This window comes from Mobula birostris, chromosome 14 (genome assembly GCF_030028105.1).
Source record: "Mobula birostris isolate sMobBir1 chromosome 14, sMobBir1.hap1, whole genome shotgun sequence".
Classification (NCBI taxonomy): domain Eukaryota; kingdom Metazoa; phylum Chordata; class Chondrichthyes; order Myliobatiformes; family Myliobatidae; genus Mobula; species Mobula birostris.
The window spans coordinates 22931019-22951992 of NC_092383.1; the positions used below are offsets into that span (position 1 = coordinate 22931019).

Sequence of the window (20974 nt, forward strand, 5' to 3'; positions counted from 1 at the left end):
CCATCTTCACATACAAACCAGACACCCCCCCTCACTCCTCCGTCCTCACATACACACCAGACACCCCTTCCCCACTCCTCCATCCTCACATACACACCAGCCACCTCCTCCTCACTCCTCCATCCTCACATACACACCAGACAAACCCTCCTCACTCCTCCATCCTCACATACACACCAGACACCTCCTCCTCACTCCTCCATCCTCACATACACACCAGACACCCCCTCCATCCTCACATACACACCAGACATCCCCTCCTCACTCCTCCATCCTCACATACACACCAGACACCTCCTCCTCACTCCTCCATCCTCACATACACACCAGACACCCCCCTCAGTCCTCCATCCTCACATACACACCACACACCCCCTCCTCACTCCTCCATCCTCACGTACACACCTGACAGCCCCTCCTCACTACTCCGTCCTCACATACACACCAGACACCCCCTCCTCACTCCTCCATCCTCACATACACACCAGACACCCCCTCCTCACTCCTCCATCCTCACACACACACCAGACACCCCTTCCTCACTCCTTCATCCTCACATACACACCAGACACCCCCTCCTCCCTCCTCCATCCTCACATACACACCAGACACCCCCCTCACTCCTCCATCCTCACATACACACCAGACACCCCCTCCTCCCTCCTCCATCCTCACATACACACCAGACAACCCCTCCTCACCCCTCCATCCTCACATACACACCAGACACCCCCTCCTCACTCCTCCATCCTCACATACACACCAGACACCCCCTCCTCACTCCTCCATCCTCACATACACTCCAGACACCCCCTCCTCACTCCTCCATCCTCACATACACACCAGACACCCCCCTCCTCACTCCTCCATCCTCACATACACACAAGACACCCCCTCCTCACTCCTCCATCCTCACATACACACCAGACACCCCCTCCTCACTCCTCCATCCTCATATACACACCTGACAGTCCCTCTTCTCCTCTTTCATCCTCATGTACACACCAGACACCCCCTCCTCACTCCTCCATCCTCACATACACACCAGACACTCCCTCCTCACTCCTCCATCCTCACATACACATCAGACACTCCCTCCTCCCTCCTCCATCCTCACATACACACCAGACACTCCCTCCTCACTCCTCCATCTTCACATACAAACCAGACACCCCCTCCTCACTCCTCCATCCTCACATACACACCAGACACCCCCTCCTCACTCTTCCATCCTCACATACATACCAGACACCCCCCTCACTCCTCCGTCCTCACATACACACCAGACACCCCCTCCTCACTCCTCCGTCCTCACATACACACCAGACACCCCCTCCTCACTCCTCCATCCTCACATACACACCAGACACCCCCTCCTCACTCCTCCATCCTCACATACACACCAGACACCCCCTCCTCACTCCTCCATCCTCATATACACACCTGACAGTCCCTCTTCTCCTCTTTCATCCTCATGTACACACCAGACACCCCCTCCTCACTCCTCCATCCTCACATACACACCAGACACTCCCTCCTCACTCCTCCATCCTCACATACACATCAGACACTCCCTCCTCCCTCCTCCATCCTCACATACACACCAGACACCCCCTCCTCACTCCTCCATCTTCACATACAAACCAGACACCCCCCCCTCACTCCTCCGTCCTCACATACACACCAGACACCCCTTCCCCACTCCTCCATCCTCACATACACACCAGCCACCTCCTCCTCACTCCTCCATCCTCACATACACACCAGACAAACCCTCCTCACTCCTCCATCCTCACATACACACCAGACACCTCCTCCTCACTCCTCCATCCTCACATACACACCAGACACCCCCTCCATCCTCATATACACACCAGACATCCCCTCCTCACTCCTCCATCCTCACATACACACCAGACACCTCCTCCTCACTCCTCCATCCTCACATACACACCAGACACCCCCCTCAGTCCTCCATCCTCACATACACACCACACACCCCCTCCTCACTCCTCCATCCTCACGTACACACCTGACAGCCCCTCCTCATTACTCCGTCCTCACATACACACCAGACACCCCCTCCTCACTCCTCCATCCTCACATACACACCAGACACCCCCTCCTCACTCCTCCATCCTCACATACACACCAGACACCCCTTCCTCACTCCTCCATCCTCACATACACACCAGACACCCCCTCCTCCCTCCTCCATCCTCACATACACACCAGACACCCCCCTCACTCCTCCATCCTCACATACACACCAGACACCCCCTCCTCCCTCCTCCATCCTCACATACACACCAGACAACCCCTCCTCACCCCTCCATCCTCACATACACACCAGACACCCCCTCCTCACTCCTCCATCCTCACATACACACCAGACACCCCCTCCTCACTCCTCCATCCTCACATACACTCCAGACACCCCCTCCTCACTCCTCCATCCTCACATACACACCAGACACCCCCCTCCTCACTCCTCCATCCTCACATACACACAAGACACCCCCTCCTCACTCCTCCATCCTCACATACACACCAGACACCCCCTCCTCACTCCTCCATCCTCATATACACACCTGACAGTCCCTCTTCTCCTCTTTCATCCTCATGTACACACCAGACACCCCCTCCTCACTCCTCCATCCTCACATACACACCAGACACTCCCTCCTCACTCCTCCATCCTCACATACACATCAGACACTCCCTCCTCCCTCCTCCATCCTCACATACACACCAGACACTCCCTCCTCACTCCTCCATCTTCACATACAAACCAGACACCCCCTCCTCACTCCTCCATCCTCACATACACACCAGACACCCCCTCCTCACTCTTCCATCCTCACATACATACCAGACACCCCCCTCACTCCTCCGTCCTCACATACACACCAGACACCCCCTCCTCACTCCTCCGTCCTCACATACACACCAGACACCCCCTCCTCACTCCTCCATCCTCACATACACACCAGACACCCCCTCCTCACTCCTCCATCCTCACATACACACCAGACACCCCCTCCTCACTCCTCCATCCTCATATACACACCTGACAGTCCCTCTTCTCCTCTTTCATCCTCATGTACACACCAGACACCCCCTCCTCACTCCTCCATCCTCACATACACACCAGACACTCCCTCCTCACTCCTCCATCCTCACATACACATCAGACACTCCCTCCTCCCTCCTCCATCCTCACATACACACCAGACACTCCCTCCTCACTCCTCCATCTTCACATACAAACCAGACACCCCCTCCTCACTCCTCCATCCTCACATACACACCAGACACTCCCTCCTCACTCTTCCATCCTCACATACATACCAGACACCCCCCCTCACTCCTCCGTCCTCACATACACACCAGACACCCCCTCCTCACTCCTCCGTCCTCACATACACACCAGACACCCCCTCCTCACTCCTCCATCCTCACATACACACCAGACACCCCCTCCTCACTCCTCCATCCTCACATACACACCAGACACCCCCTCCTCACTCCTCCGTCCTCACATACACACCAGACACCCCCTCCTCACTCTTCAATCCTCACATACACACCAGACACCCCCTCCTCACTCCTCCATCCTCACATACACACCAGATAACCCCTCCATCCTCACATACTCACCTGACAGACCCTCCTCACTCCTCCATCCTCACATACACACCAGGCAGACCCTCCTCACTCCTCCATGCATGCTACTTTCTCCCTTTGCCTGCACCATTATTCTCCATCAGAAACACCACAGTGAAGTCATCGTTCTCAAGCACTGAAGAGTATGGAAGTTGTAAGCCCTCATAAAAACACATCTGCCGGCCTGCCTCTGGGTTAATTCATCTCTCCAGAGCCCACACTATTTCATGGCCATTGTGTCAAATAATAAAACTAGCATGGGCTGGTTCATGACTATGCATGTTACCGGCCACTGTGAGTTGAGAGATAACTAGCATTTGAAGTACTTGGAGAGGATTTTTTTTCCGAAACCATAATGAGTCTAGTATTTGTACTTCATTTTCTTTCAGGAGATTCTTTGTCCACATTAGCATAGGGTACCAGAGCTGGCTTCTTATTGCCATCTTCAAGGCATTTAATAGAGTTGCATCCCCTAGGAGGGCTGCAGGCAAGGCTAAAGAGCCCCACGGGTGTTTGTCCACATTGAGATTAGGTGTAGCGGGGTGCAGGCAGGGCCAGCCTTTCGTACCCTCAAACCATCCTCAACAGACTCAGTAGGCTGGCATTCCAGCTTATCCCTCCTGACTCCGGAATACTAACAGAGAACAAGTGCTCACTCTGTCCAGATAGGATCATCGAGCTGGGGGTCTGAAGTGGGGCCCAAACCCTTCACTTTGCACTCAGAAGAAGGAGTGGTACCAATAAGTCAAAAGCTTACACCAGGGAAGTAAGCGATAACAACCAACAATAAATTCACTACGCATTCTCGCACAAAGGAGATTGAATAGTTGGCAGATTCGGTATGAATTTATAAAACTGATCTCTTGCAGATTGGAACTGCAGTGTAAATTATTACAGTTATTCCCTGGCTTTGAAATACCTGAAAATAGCACCTGTGATAAAACTTTAACATAATATTGTTAATATTTAACATATGAGTGTGAGAATTCCTGCTAATGCACTGAAATTATAATTTGCAATTTTGCATTGCGGTTAGAGTCATAGAGTCGTAGAAAGGTACAGCACAGAAAAAGGCGCTTTGGCCCATCTAGTCCATGCCCAAGCACTTAAAACTGTCTACTGTCATCGATCTGTACCAGGACCATTCCCCTTCATATCCCTGCCATTCATGTGGCTATCCAAACTTCTCTTAGAAGTTGAATTTGAGCTCGCAAGCAAGACTTGTGTTGGCAGTTCATTCTACACCCTCATGACCTTCTGAGTGAAGGAGTTTCCCCTCATGTTCCCCTTAAACTTTTCACTTTTTACTCTTAACCAATGACCTCTGGTTGGAGTCCCACCTAACCTCAGTGAAAAAGGCCTACTTGCATTTACCTCGTCTATACTCCTCATAATCTTGAATACCTCTATCAAATCTCCTCTCAATCTTCTACATTCCAAGGAATAAAGTCCTAACCCATTGAATCCTTCCTTATAATTTCCGTCATTCAGACCCGGCAACATCCTTGTAAATTTTCCCGTAGGTAGGTGACCAAAGCTGCACACAATACTCCAAACTAGGCCTCACCAACATGTTACAAAACTTGAGGCAAGTAAAAGCAAACATTTACCTTCCTTACTCACCATGGCACTGCAAAAGGTCTTACTGGTTCTTCAGTATAATCATCAGTTTTAAAGAGATAGTGCTGAAGTTTAATGTGGAAATACAGTGGATTCCAGTTAATTGGGCCTTCGATTAATCAAGATAGCTACTTATTTGGCACAACTCCTGAAGAACAAAACCTAATGAAGAAAATAGCCAGGAAGCCCTTTGTTTATTTGGGACAATATGTTACTAAATCGGGTCAGGAAATTGTTGCTGAATAGTTTCTAAGTAGCCGTTAGACATTACACATTTTTGAGCGCACAGTTTTTAAATAGCATCAGTTGCGCGTTTTTGTCTTCAAAAAGCAGATATTTCTGTCAGTGATAGTTGGTTAAAAATAAGCAGTAAGACAATTCAGAACTGTTCTGCTCACTGCAGTCTCAAGCATTCAGGCTTGGAGATGCCTGAAATGGCTGGGAGTGAAAATGAAACATTTCACAACTTCAACAAATTAGGAACTATGAAGAATTTGAAGATACCCATAATCATCTTGAATGTTACAATTAAAAAGAAGATTTGGATCTTTCAATTGTCAACAGTATTGTATGAAGGCATTCCATTATCTGCACTTGGTGTTTGCGCTGATTTTGTTCATTTACAGTCACAATAACACGACAAGGGTGAATTCCTCCATCGTTAAGTATTAGGAACTGATACATAGTTTTATAGCACTGCAGTAGTATTGGTAATATTCTACTTTGTTCCTTATTTTATTTAAACAGCTAATTTATTACTCAGTTTGTCTTTATGATACCTTTTTAACTATTTCCATGAAACATCAGCTAATAGGGGCAACTCCTTAACTGGGCCAAAATGAACTGGTCCCGATGAGTCCTACTTAACCAGAATCCATTGTATACCTTTCTAATTTAAAGTATTTTTTTTAGCTTTGCATTCACAATTTTTCTTTATCCTTAAACGTACTCACTAGGAACTAGAGCATTCTTAGTTGCAAGAATTGCTGAGGCAGCAACCATATGTTACACCAGAGCTGAGATTCTAAACATCAGTGGAAACCACACTGTAGTAGAAAGGCCCAGCAAGGGGTTTAATTCAATGATAAAATTAGAGCACGAGTACAAAATCATACAATTACAAAACATTCCTACGGAAAATGAAAGATTTTCTTCTATAAATCATCACAACAAAAAGCAGGTTGCCGAGTACAAGAACCAAATATTGATTTTTTTTGTGGTGCAGCAAACCATCTCCTCACTATTTGGTTGTTGTCAAAGACGCTGTTTAACAGCTGGAGTCAAATTGCACCATTTACAACAAGAGCTCCTGACAAGTGGACTATAAGTATTCTCTCAACATGCTATTCAAATAGTGCTTCACCACAAAATCCATCGACTTCACTTCAGTCGAAGCTCAGCCTACGCAAGAAGACACATTTTACTGCCCAGCAAAGTATTAAACAGGTCCCATATTTTCACAAATGAATTGACTGGCTACCTCAAACACCCACTTTTAAAATCCAGCAAAAAAAATTATTCAAGCCAAGTCACAACAATAATATGGAAGCACTGCCACTGTAATTCAACCAAATTTGTTACACTTTTCAAAAATCTCTCCACTACCACTATGCCCAACAATAGAGACTGCAACAGCACACGTGCCAACAAAGGCAGAGTTGAAAAAGTCAACACAGCGTGAAATCAAAGTTTTCTCCTTTGTGTTTCGAGCCAATTGTTGGGGAAATGGTTTCAGACAAGAGTAGGAACAAGCAATGAAAGAGGGGTTTATGCACTAGTCTAGTTGCTTATGATGAGTGAAAGGAGCTCCTTAATACTCAAGATTATTTAATTTCATTTGCAGTACACAAGTGTAAAGGAGAATGAAGTAATTTTTACTCTAGATCCAATGCAGCATACAAGAAACACACTGAGATAAAGAACACAATAATATATTAAAAAACACAATAAATATAAATTCATGATAGCTTACATGCATAGATTGATTATATATACGTAAAGTGACACTAGGTACAGGAGTGCCTGTATGTAATGTGATTGACTGGAAGTGATATTCTGCTAATGGTGGGGGTGGTGTAGTGTGGTAGGTTAGTGGGTGGAGGTGTTGATCAGACTTACTGCTTGGGGAAACTAACTGTTTTTGTATCCGGTGGTCCTTGCTACATTGGTGAGACCCAACATAGACTGGGGGGACCACTTTGTTGAGCATCTTGGCTCCAACCGGAAAAAGCAGGATTTTGTTGTGACCAACCACTTCAATATCAGTTCCCATTCCCACATGCCAATCCATGGCTTCCTCTATTGCCACAATGAGGCCACTCTACCCCTTCCCTCTTCTTCAATTCCAATCTCTGGCCACCCTCATACCTCTTCTCTTCTCAATTGTCTATCACCACCCCCTGGTGCGCCTCCTCCTTCCCATTCTCCCATCAGGTTCTTTTCTTCTCCAGAACCTTTTCCACCTATCAATTCCCAGCTTTTTATGGATCCTACACACTCACCCACCTGGTTTCACCTATCGCCTTCTAGTTCGTATCTCCTTCCTCTCCTCCTCCACCTTCTAATTCTGGCTTCTTCTACCTTCCTTTCCAGACCTGATGAAGGGTCTTGGTCCACAATGTCGACCGTTTAATCATTTGCATTGATGCTGCCTGACCTCCTAAATTTCTTCAGCATTGTGTATGCAGCACCTCAAAACAAAAAAAATGGGGGGAAGAAATGAACCATCAAGTAGCATGAAGCAAATTACCAGACTTCCTGGGATATGTTCAAGGATTTCTGCAGATAACCTTATTATTTCCCATATAATGCTTCTGTGGTTGGCATCTTTCTGTCTTGAAAGACAATGGGTGATGATAATTATCACAAGCCTGGCTGGAATGTTTGGAGATCCTGAGATGTCAATCGTCAAGATCCCCCTCTCGGCCTCACCAGTGTAGTCCAAAGGAAAGCTTATAGGGACCTGGCACAAATTGTAGAGGCAATTAGAAATGTACCATTTGATACAGGAATGGGGCAAGGAATCAACCTGTACAGACAATGGCCAATTTTAGCTGATCACCCACATGTGAAACTTCACCAATATATGGAGTGGATGCCAAGCTCACTTTGACTTGTCTTCATGTCAGGAGTCTTCAACCAGGACTTTATTTACTGAACCACAGTCTCACTTGCATGTGATCTCATGATTATGCACAGGGTTTCTTTTCTACTCAACCATGTCTCAGCTCCCACTAATGTATCAAAGTGCAAAATGAGTGGTTTCAGACATTACAGGATTCTGTAGATGCTGGAAGTCTTAAGCAACACACACAAAATGCTGAAGGAACCCAGAAAGTCAGACAACATCTATGGAGGGAAATAAGCAGTTGAGGTTTTGGGTCAAGAACATTCATGAGGACCAATTGGGTGAACTGTCTTTTGAGGTTTGAGGAACATTTGTCACCTGTTCTACTCCTTTGCTTTCTTTAAACTTTGGAGTCTTTAATTTCAGGTTAATACAAGCTCACACTAGCACCACTGACATGCAGCTGCCTACACAAGCCCACTGCTGTGCCTGACATTGGAAATAATAATGCCAACAAATCAATATCTAAACAAATTGTGTTTGCGCATTCTTTTTCAGATCAGATTTCACAAGTTCACGATCACTTGGAATGAAGATACTGGAACACAATGAGACTGATTATTTTGTGCCTTGCGGCTTTCTTAAAAGCAGTGGTTGGCTTGTTTGGTAGCCTTACATGTGCTACGCTTTGCAGGTAATGCCAGATTTATGTATTGTTTAAAGCAGAGACTGATATCAACATTTGATATCAAATGGACACTATATGCTCTAGCAGAAGAAAATCTGAAGATGTTGGAAATCCAAGTAACACACAGAAAATGCTGGAGGATTTCAAAAGGCCAGGCAGCATCTATGGAAAAGAGGATGGTTGATGTTTTGGGTTGAGGTTCTTCATCAGGACCTGATGATGGGTCTTGGCCCGAAATGTCGACTGTACAACATTCTCTGTCAGTGGTTCCCAACCTGGTGTTCACAGACCTCTCAATTACATAATGGTAAGGCTCCATTATAAAAGGCTGGGAACCCCTGTGTCTAGATGGTGAGATTTTGGGATTTTTTTTCCTTTTTGATAGTGGTCAGTATACCTCATTTTAACCCAGCCTCAGTTTCAAAGGATATTTCTGACCCCAGCAATCATTATTTTGCCAGAATGGATTTCTATTCACCATGCAATTCAATGAGATCCACTGAAATGACAAACCAGGGTAAAACTTACACAGTGAATGGTAGGGCACTGAGGAGCACATAAGCTGAAGGGTCTGTGCTATGTGATGGAGTTCTATGTTCTATGTAAACATTACCACAAATTATAATTTCACATAGCTGTGACATTATAGATTTGTAAAGTATAGCATAATATGTAACTACACAAGCCTATGAAAGCCAGATTTGCATTTTGCTTAAAAACATAAATTGAACCTAAAAGTACCACTAATAATCCCATGATGCCTAACAAATTAGTTCACTCAATCATCATAAATCTGAAACCTTAATAAAAAATTATGCATTCAGCAGCTCAAAATAGGAACGTTAATGTGCAGATCCAGAAAGCAATTAACATGACAAATAGCATGTTAGCCTGCATAAGAAGGGAGACTGTGACATAAAAAACGAGGAGATTTTAGCACAGTTATATTGGTCTTTGAGTGCAAACCTGGATTACTGTGTATAGTTCTGGTCTCCTAATTCAAGGAACGTTTTGGTCTCCTAATTTGGACTTCAATTGTGCATCATTTGTTTTGAAGATAGCGACTTGAATGTTCATTGATTCCTGAGATGAGAAGGCTGCTCTCTGAATACACCTATATTCTCTGGAACTCAGAAGAATGAGAAGTGCTCTCTCTGAAACATATAAAATTACTTAAGGGCTTGATGACATAAATGCCAAGAGCTTATTTCTGTTAGGTGAAGGGTTTACAACTAAGGACCACGGTATCAGAAAAAGTATCTGGTCAGTTAAGACTGATGAGCGGGCAAATGTTTTCACCTAGGGAAATGTGAACATCTGAAGTTCTTAACTCCATGGTGCTGTGAATGCTCAGCCAGTGTGAGTACATTTGGTTTGGAGATCAATATATCTTCTGCACACAAAGTTAATGCACAAGTTCATCCATAATCTTACTGAATAACAGTGCACACTTGAGAGATGCTTGATTCACTTAGGTTCCTTTTACTTAAATTCTTCTGCTCTACAACAGTGTTGCACTATAAATCAAGGCACAGTAGGTTAGTTAGCAATAGATCTTCAGCATTTTTTGAAGATTAGATTATGAGGACACTCAGTCCTCGTTTATTGTCATTTAGAAATGCATGCATTAAAAAATGATACAACATTCCTCCAGAATGATATCACAAGAAAACACAGGACAAACCAAGAGTAAAACTGACAAAAGCACATAATTATAACATATAGTTACAACAGTGCAAAGCAATACCATAATTTGATAAAGAGCGGACTATGGGCACAGTAAAAAAAAAGTCTCAAAGTCCCGATACACTCATCATCTCACGCAGGCGGCAGAAGGGAGAAACTCTCCCCACCATGAACCTCCAAGCACCGCCAACTCACCGATACAGCACCATTGGAAGCACTGGGCCACAGTGGACTCTGAGTCCGTCTGAAAACTTTGAGCCTCCGACCAGCCCCTCCAACACAGCCTCTCTGAGCGCCATACTCTGCCAAGGGCTTTGACCCCACCCCAGCCGCTGAGCAACAAGCAAAGCTGAGGACTCCGGGCCTTCCCCTCCGGAGATTCTGGGTCACAGTAGCAGCGGCAGTGAAGCAGGCATTTCAGAAGTTTCACCAGATGTTCCTCCGTGCTCTCACATCCATCTCCATCAAATCAGGATTGTGCACGGCATCCTACTTGACAAATAACAGACATCACCACCGGAGTGGCCGCTGCGAGCTGCTTCGCGCAGCTATCTTCTCCTCCCGCAAAGACTACAATATATTTCTCTGGTGCTTCTAATGTGCATACAGAAATTAGATTAGATTAGCTTTATTTATCACATATACATCAAAATATACAGTGAAATGTGCGTCATTTGCGTCAGTGGCCAGTAGAGTCCAAGGATGTGCTGGGGGGAGACCACAAGTACTATCGTGCTTCCCACATGCACATAGCTTGCCCACAAAGTTCATACCCAGTCCATACTTCTTTGGAATGTGGAAAGAAACTGGAGCATGCAGCGATGGGGGAAATGTACAAATCCCAGAAGACTGTGGTGGGAATTGAACACTGATTGCTGGTGCTGTAAAGCATTACGCTAACCACTACTGTGCTGCCAACAATTAATAAATTAATCATTCTAATAAATAATTCTTGAGAATGTTCACCTAGAGGGGGTTAGAATGGGGAATTTACTACCACAAGGAGTTACCTAAGGTAGTTTCCAAAAAACCCATTCAAGAAGAACCAAGACAAATACAAGACAGAATAAACGGATGCATTGATGACATTAGATGTGAAAGGGTAGGAAAGAGGCTCACATAAATGCATGGATGCCTTGACCACTTTCTGAGATGACCACTTTGCAATTTTCAATTTCCAAAATTTCTTATATTCTACTCAGAATGATCCTTGTAATTTAACACTTTAAGTATATGATCGAACAAACTGTAACAGACTCAATAATTATTTGAATTCAGAACTTGTTGCAATACACACCCAACTATGCCAGCTTCCAGTGTTTAGACACTCTAACTTTCCAGAATATGGATAGCTGGAATGGCCCCTTTAAAGACTCCGGACCATCTTGCTAATTGGCAGCCATGATTTGGCACCAGGATTCAATATCTAAGGAGTACCTGAACGGAGGTTTGGTGCACAATTGTCAGCTCTATATGGACTGTCATCTTTAACCCAGTTTAGCATTCTGTTCTCGTTTCCAATGTTCCCTTTCATTTGTAATGACCAGGGTGCGCAAAAATCTTGTGCTGTGCAATCTGTGCACGAAATTATTTCTTCAGTAATAACAGTATAAATAATCCAGTTCTAAAATCTGCAGACAAATCATCGCAAAATCCATGTTGTCAACACTTTCCACATCAGAAACTGGTAAAGGAAGTGTGATTGTGTACGATCATGAAATATGCTTAACGTGCCACCGAGGTAGAGGGTGACAACCTTTTTGCGTCGTTTAAATTTCCTTGCGCACTAGTAGCAAAAGAGATGCACACCTCTGAGAGAACATCTCTTGTTTCTGTCTCGCATCGTGTCTCGATTCCAGCCCCGATACTCCAGCACTTCGGTTCAACCATCTTCGCCTAGGCCCCTCGTCACAGGAACTATTGTATACTTTTGCCGTAAATATTCACACATTTACATTTCGGTGGTATTTGATAGTACAAGTCACCTGCTCACATGTATTCTGATTTACAATGGCCAATGCCATAGGCTAATCAGCTAATAAAATAGAAGTATGGTGCAATTGCTATGTATCATAATTTGCTGTGTGCAGTTCAGATACAACTTAAATAAATATTTTAAAGGACAGATGAAGGAAACTCTTAGCAGTGCTTCATAACCCAGACTTTTCACTCACAGGCAAATCAATGGCAATTACCATTCGTTATGCTTACCACAGATTTTTCGGGTGGAGAGTTGGTTTTAAACACTGTGCCTGCAGCCATCCCATAGCCAAATAAAGAAAAATGTATTCTATAATGATTAAACTCTGGTTTCAGCATCAATTGTCTGTTCCTATAAAAAACAAGACTTAAGAGTCCTCACTGAGGTACAATATCTGAACCAGGAAGGGTGAATGAGAGTATTTAATTCAGTGTCATATCTCAGACAACAAGCAAAATAGAAGGAAAGGTAACTAGGTTAGAAGGCAGATACCTAACAATTTTTAAGAATTTCTGATAATAATTACAATTGAAGGAATGAAACAACATTTTAGGTTTAAAAGTACATTTTCAGTGCCAGAGGGTTCGTCTAACACCAATTCCACCACCTTTTCTAATTCACCTACACTTTTCCACATCCACTCAATCTGGGGCTTTCAAGATTCAATAGATTTCAATGAGATCTCCCCTCGTAAACTCCAGCATATTTAGGCCCAGAGACATCAAACCTTACTCATATGTTAACCTTTTCATTCCCAGGATCATTTTTGTGAACCGACACTGGATTCTTTCCAATGCCAGCATGTCCTAACTTAGATGAGGGACTCAAAACTGCTTACAACACTCTTAAGTGCAGCCTGAGTAATGCCTTATAAAGCCTCAGCATTCAACCTTGCTTTTATATTCTAATCCTCTCAAAATGAATACTAAAATTGCATTTGCTTTTCTTGCCACCACTCAACCTGTAAGCTAACCTTTAGGGAATCCTGCACAGAGACTCCCAGATCCCTTTGCACCTCATTTCTGAATTTTCTCCCCGTTTAAAAAATAGTCTACACCTTATTCCTTAAATGAAAGTGCATGACCATACACTTTCCTAAAATATTTACCATGTGCCATTGCTTGGCCTGTTCTCCTAATTTAAATCCTTCTGTAGACTACAAGCTTCTTCCACATTACCTGGCCCTCCATTATCTTTTTATCATCCACAAAGTTGGCCATATAATCTTCAATTCTATCATCCAAATCATTGATGTGTAACATGAAGAGAAGCACTCAACACCTCCCCCTGTGGAACACCACTACTCACTAACTGTCATTAACTGTGATTACCTCAGCATTAATAGATTAGAAGGGACAAAATTGTTGAGCATGCCTAAGAAGTGCCTTGGTGCAGGATCTTGGTATGTGTAAACACAAAATACTCTGCAGATGCCGGGGTGAAAGCAACACTCACAGCACGCTGGAGGAACTCAGCAGGTCCGGCAGCATCCGTGGAAATGATCAGTCAATGTTTCAGGCCGGAATTGGAGGACCACTTCGTCGAGCACCTCCGCTCCGTCCGCCACAAGAGACAGGATCTCCCAGTTGCCACCCACTTCAACTCTGCTTCCCATTCCCATTCGGATATGTCCATACATGGCCTCCTCTACTGCCATGATGAGGCTAAACTCAGGTTGGATAAGCAACACCTCATATACCATCTACGTAGTCTCCAGCCCCTTGGTATGGACATAGAATTCTCCAACTTCCGGTAATTCCCTCCCCCTCCCTCCTCTATCCCTATTTCACTCTGCCCCCTCCCCCAGCTGCCTATCACCTCCCTCATGGCTCCGCCTCCTTCTGCTACCCATTGTGTTTTCCCCTATTCCTTCTTCACCTTTCCTGCCTATCACCTCCCTGCTTCCCCTCCCCCACCCCTTTATCTTTCCCCTTACTAGTTTTTCACTTGGAACCTACCAGCCTTCTCCTTCCCACCCTCCCCCCCACTTTCTTTATAGGGCCTCTGCCCCTTCCCCCTTCAGTCCTGACGAAGGGTTCCGCCCGAAACATTGACAGATCGTTTCCACGGATGCTGCCCAACCTGCTGAGATCCTCCAGCGTGTCGTGAGTCTTGGTATGTGTATATGTGTGTATGCGTGTTGTGGGCGGGGAAGTTGGAAGAAAGGTGACTGGGAGGGAGATGAGCAAGCAATCTGGGAGATTGGATGAGCGTTGGTTGGGCAAACTTTTGGGATGAGGAAAAATACTACTTTGCTCCAATTTACATACAACCAGCAGGCTCAAAGACAGCTTTATCCCACAGTAAAGGGCTTGAAAAGGCCTTGTTAATGATGAACTCTTAAGCTCAGCATATTCCTTGCATGTTATAGTCTACCTGCACTGCACTTACTCTGAGAGTGTAATTGTAGCACTGTATACTGCATCCTGTTATTGTTTTTCCCTTGTACTATCTCGATGTGCATATGGTTGTTAATGATCTGTATGGATGGCTTGCAAAACTATGTAACCCTGTCACCAGGGCTTGTAAACAAACATGGCTCGCTGCTAACTCTGCTAACAGCCACATGACTCACTGGTGAGAGGCTACTTTTCATCAACAATATACGTCTAGGGTCAGTATGACTTGGGTTCCACTAAGCAGAAAAGTTGAGATGTTCCAATTAAAGAACATTGATTGTCGTGAATGCTGTTTAAATAGGGCTCACACACAATTATCAATTGCCAAGAAATGACAGATTGAAAACCAGAATAAAATTATAAAGGGAGTATATTTACCAATTTTCAACTTTGTCAAACAGATAATAGGAAAAGGAAAGAAAGATTAAAGAGCCCACTACAGTTAAACCAGTCCAATGTGCACATAAACGTTGGAGCTCATTTCTGAAGTAGTCGAGTGTATCATACTCATACACTGAACCCATGTTCTGTGTGAAAGGCACTAACCACAGTTCAGACTTCCCTCGAAGACCATCACAAATGAACTGACTAACTCAGGAGTATTGGCACTTCCTCCTTGGAACCATTTATCTGCACAAAGCACCTCTTACAATGGGGTCTCCTTCAGGCAGCATTCTGCCAGCATTTTCCCTTGAGCCCTGCTCCTGACAAAAGCCCTGAAACCAGACTACTAAACCAGAAATCTGAGTTACAGCACATACCCAGACAATCCTGATTCGCTGATATACAACATTCCTAAGTTGGACAACATGGCTCCTTATCATTAGCCAAAGCCAAAACAGTCTTACAGGCAGGACACAATGCTTTTGCAGAAACTTGATAAAATACAAAAAATACCTCACAGCATAGTGGTAGAAATCTTACCCAGGGCATACCAACTATTTTCCACTGTAACTCTATAATATGACAAAAAGAAACAGACACTAATAATACAAGCCCAAAGATGGAAATTAATTGAATTTAGTAAATGCCCTGGCATTATGTATTGCCATTCATCTTCTGATTCAAATAGTAAAATCTTCATTTCAGAATAGTAAGAATGCAAGTTACCTCTGATGTGTGGAAAGTAGTTGGAGATGTGCTCAATTTGAAAGATCCATATTGCTTGCAACTCTTCTTTTTGACTGGATCAAGAGGTCTAGCTCCCATGGATAAAGAATCAATTGCATTCATGAATATAGACGGTGAATCGTCACAGGAACCAATGATTGCCTTTGCTATCTCACCAGTCTCATGTCGATCAAGTGTTCCTGTCAAAGAGGACATAAGGACATGAGAAAGCAAAAGAGATTAACTATTCAGCCCTTTATGCCTGTTCTGGCATCCAGTAAGATCATGACTGACCTTTCCTGTATAACCTCGTGATCTTGCATTCAGTGGCCACTTTTTTAAGGTTTAGGAGTGAAACCCGGTGTGGTCTTCTGCTGCTGTAACCCATCCGCTTCAAGGTTCAATGTGCTGTGTGTTCAGACCTGCTCTTCTGCACACTGCTGTTATGACACATGGTTATTTGGGTTACTGTTGCCTTCCTGTCAGCTTGAACTATTCTGGCCATCTTCCTCTGACCTCTCTCATTAACAAGGTGATTTTGCCCACAGAACTTCCACTCACTGAATTTTTTTTGTTTTCTCACACTATTCTCTGTAAACCCTCTAAAGACTGCTTATGTGTGAAATTTCCAGGAGACAAAAGTTTCTGAGATACACAAACCACCCCATCTGGCACCAACAATCATTTCACAGTCAAAGTCACTTAGATCACATTTCTTACCCATTCCGATGTTGGTCTGAACAACAACTGAACCTCTTAACAATGTCTGCATGTCTTTATGCACTAAATTGTTGCCACATGATTGGCTATTAGATATTCGTATTAACGAGCAGGTATACAGGTGTGCCTATTAAAGTAGCCATTGAGTGTATAGTCCCTCAATATCTTTCCATTAGCAATACAGAAGCAAGTTATAAGTGGCAAGGCCATGGAAAGCATTGTAGAACATAGGGATCTTGGGATAAAGGTACATAGTTCTCCATTAGTGGCAATATAGGTAGACAGGATGGTGATAGTGACGGTGACATTTGACAGACTGAGTTCCACGGGTACATTCAGTATTATGTTGCAACTTACAAGACATTAATGAGACTACACTTGGAGCATTATATGCAGTTATGATTGCCCAGCTTTAAGAAAGATGTCATTAAGCTAGAAAGGGTGAAGAAAAGATTTACAAGGAGGATGGATATCCAGGACCAGAGAGAGTGAGTTATAAGCAGAGGTTGGGACTTTTTTCACTGGAGCATAGACAGCTGAGAGATGACCTTATAGAGATATGTTAAATCATGAGGGACACACATAAGATGAATGAAGGAGAAAGTAGTCATAAATCTAGAGGGCATAGATTTAAAGTGAGAGGGGAAAGAGTTAAAAGAGACCAGAGGGGAATGTTTTTCACAGAGGGTTGTTGGCAAATGGAACAAGCTGACAGGGGAAAATGCAGAGGCAGGTACATGTTCCGTGTCCGCTAATATGATGAACTGATACCGAGGCCTTGGGCCTACTCCAGGCTCCTTCAGGGTTCGGATCTGAGGACTCAATTTTGGTTCAGAATGCTGTTGTTCACTTCAATTGTTTGCATGATTTGAATTTTTTTTTCTGTTTTCTTAGGCATCGAGTGTTGGTCTTTGATTTTTATTTTATTCTTTTTTTCTTTAATTGGGCTCTTTCAGGTTCCTGCTTTGTGGCTAACTGTGAGTAAGCAAATCTCAAGGTTTTATAATTTATACATTCTTTGATAATAAATGTACTTGAATCTTGAATTATACCATTTAAAATTTATTAAGAGAAGCAGATGGATAGAAAAAGAGAGGGAAGTAGTTCAAGTGCAAGTAAATGGGACTTGCTCAGATGAAAATCATGGATCCGTTGTACCAAAGAGTCTGTTTCTATGCTGTATTACATGATGAATCCATACAGTAGATGCTGACTACTCCTTTGCTCTCTCTTCCCACTGAATAATCATGCATAGAACTATATTGTTTTGGACAGATGACGTCTTTAAATTAGGACCATGCAATAAATAATCAGAATTAATTAAAGTATTTTAAAAAATTTATGAATAAGCAAACTCTATTTGCATTTTCAGTACACATAACAAACCCCTTGCCATTGTAAGGTCAGCTATTGAGTATGTATTTCATTTTGATCCCAGTAAAGGGCATAATGTTGTAGATCTATCTTTGATGGTGAGGATCTGAATGGGCAATGTCATCTTATTTTCAAACATAACATCAAATTAAATATGAGTGTAATGGGTTGTCATGACAAAATTAAACCCTAACTCCTTTCCTCTCTTCCTTCTATGCATTATCTCCCATTTCAGGCTAACAGAGTATATCACTGAGATATCACATTTCCCTAGTTATGCATTTGGTAATATAATATATTTTCTTTTAAGCTATTGGTTTTAACCTGGAGTGAAATATTCATCTATCAATATGATTGCATTGATGAATGTTTTCCTCATTTAACGATATGCTTGAAAACCTGAATAATTGCCACTGGTTCTTTAGTAAAATTGATAAGGACCGGAATTTTGAACCAAATGTTCTGGAACAATATGAGCAGCTCAGAGATGGAGGAGATCTGATAAAGTGTCTCTGTTCGCTTGCAGCAAACCCCCTCAAATCGTACAAGTGCACCAGAGTTGCAATGCCGTGCACGCAACTTCCTAACTCCTGATCTATTGTCGCGAGTTAAAATGTTAATGTTATTTTTTAAAATAAAGTGGGTCTTTAATGCAATGAATAGTTACTCTTGCTTTCCGATGATTATTCTTTTTATTAAATTTACCCTCCCGTTCATTACACTTTGGAATTAAGTCTCCATATCATTTTGCACTGAGCCCCTCAAATAGTTTGAGCAGACAATCTATTCACAAAATACAAGCCGCAGACAAGAGGTAGTTACAGAGTATGAATGAGGGTGGATTATCATGTTAGCTCTGTACAGTTTATACCGCAGGCAATATTTAGTTCAGTGAGCTTCAAAGGAGACATCTTCGCCTTGAAGTTGGCATGGGAAGAAGCACAAGACTATTGTCTAGACTGAGCTATGAGCAAACAATACAGCCTTTACATGGATTGGTAAGAACCAATTAAACCCCATTCAAACTGGAAGCAAGTGATACCAACATGGGATTTAATGTGGCAAATTATGAATAGAACTGTTCAATCACCAATCAAACAGCTGAGCTGTCAATAGTGATAAAAGTTAAAAGGGCTTCAGAATTCTTATGTTAAAGGTATATTTTAATAAGCTGGGGAATTATTATTATCAATGCACTTCTCATAACACCTCCTTTTCCCTTATCCTGATACCCTTTTAATGCCAACCTCCCTAGTCTAATAGTAGAGAATATAATTTCTTTTAATTTTCTACCCATAACTTTGAAAATGATCTATTTAATTAAACAGTATTTAATGCAGCACAGCATTATCAAAATGTGATTATCTATATATCAAGTGATACAGTGGGACAATATTCAGCAAGTAATACTTCACTTTCTTTTCCCACCACCACAAGACATTCAATCAAGAAAACAATGAAAATGATCACATTATGGCAGAGTTTGTCTGTTCCTCAGTCAGATTCTAAGCATATTTGACAGCTAGCCAAAATAAGAATGCCATGGATACATTGGCATCACTTGAAACATAAACTCTATTTCAATCTTCACAAGAAGTCGCTGATTTGCTAATTATACTCAGCAATTTCTGCTTTTATTCCAGACCTCCAAATACACCATATTTTCCTTGTGTAGCCCTTCATATATTGTTAAAAATGAGAAAATGATTAATATCAGCAAATACAACTTATAAAAGCTGCATCACTTTCTTTTTTTGTGAAAAGAACAGGTTTTCTTTTCAAAATATTTTAAGAAGTCTGAAGTGCACAATCAACCTGCATGGAACCAGTACCCAACAAGAGCAGGGGGAGCTACCTCAATGACTGTCAATTGGTAGCATTTACATCTATCATTATGATATGTTTCAAGAGGTTGGTTATTGCTAGAATTAATTTCTGCCTAAGCAAGGACTTGTACCCACCGCAATTCACCTACTGCTGCAAAAGCTCTACAGTGGACACAGCCTCACTAGCTTTCCACTTTACTTTGGAGCACCTAGTCAACAACAAATGTCAGGGTGCTGTTTATCAATAAGAGCTCAGCTTTCAATACCATCGTTCTCTCAGCATTACTCACCAAGCTTCAGAACCTGGGCTCTGTATCTCGCTCAGCAACTGGATGCTCAGTAACCTCACTGGGTGACCACAGTCAGTACAGATGAGTGAGAACATCTCCTCCTCCCTGACAATCAACTCAAGGATATGTGTTTAGCCCAACTGCTCTACTCCGTCTACACTCATGACTGTATGTCTCAGCACAGCTCAAACACTATCTATAAATTTGCAGATGACACTGCTTTGTTGGAAGAATCTCAGATAGCAATGAGGAAGCACAGAGTAGATAGATTGACTGGGTGAGTGGCATTGTAATAACAAGGTTGCACTCAATATCAGCAAGTAAAGGAATTGATTGTGGATTTCAGGAAGGGGAAGTCAGGAGAACAAGCACCTGCTCTCATGGAAGGGTTAGTGGTGGAAAGTTTGAGTAGATTCAAGTTTCTGGATGTCAGCATCTCAGAAGGTCTATCCTGGACCCAATATATTGATACAACCATGAAGAGGGCATGCCAACAGCACTACTTCATTAGGAGTTTGAGGAGATTTCATAAGTCAGCAAAGACTAG

At 43.1% G+C, this 20974-nt stretch overlaps 1 protein-coding gene across 7 annotated transcripts in view; it reads right to left on the reverse strand.

Annotated features, from left to right (window-relative positions):
- LOC140209773 (WD repeat-containing protein 72-like) overlaps positions 1 to 20974 on the reverse strand; it is a 360805-nt gene that overhangs the window by 211505 nt on the left and 128326 nt on the right. For all 7 annotated transcript variants that reach the window (XM_072278224.1, XM_072278225.1, XM_072278229.1 and 4 more), the window contains exon 14: positions 16218 to 16417. In XM_072278224.1, the coding sequence (XP_072134325.1) occupies positions 16218 to 16417 (200 nt within the window). The remainder of the gene's footprint in view (positions 1 to 16217; positions 16418 to 20974) is intronic.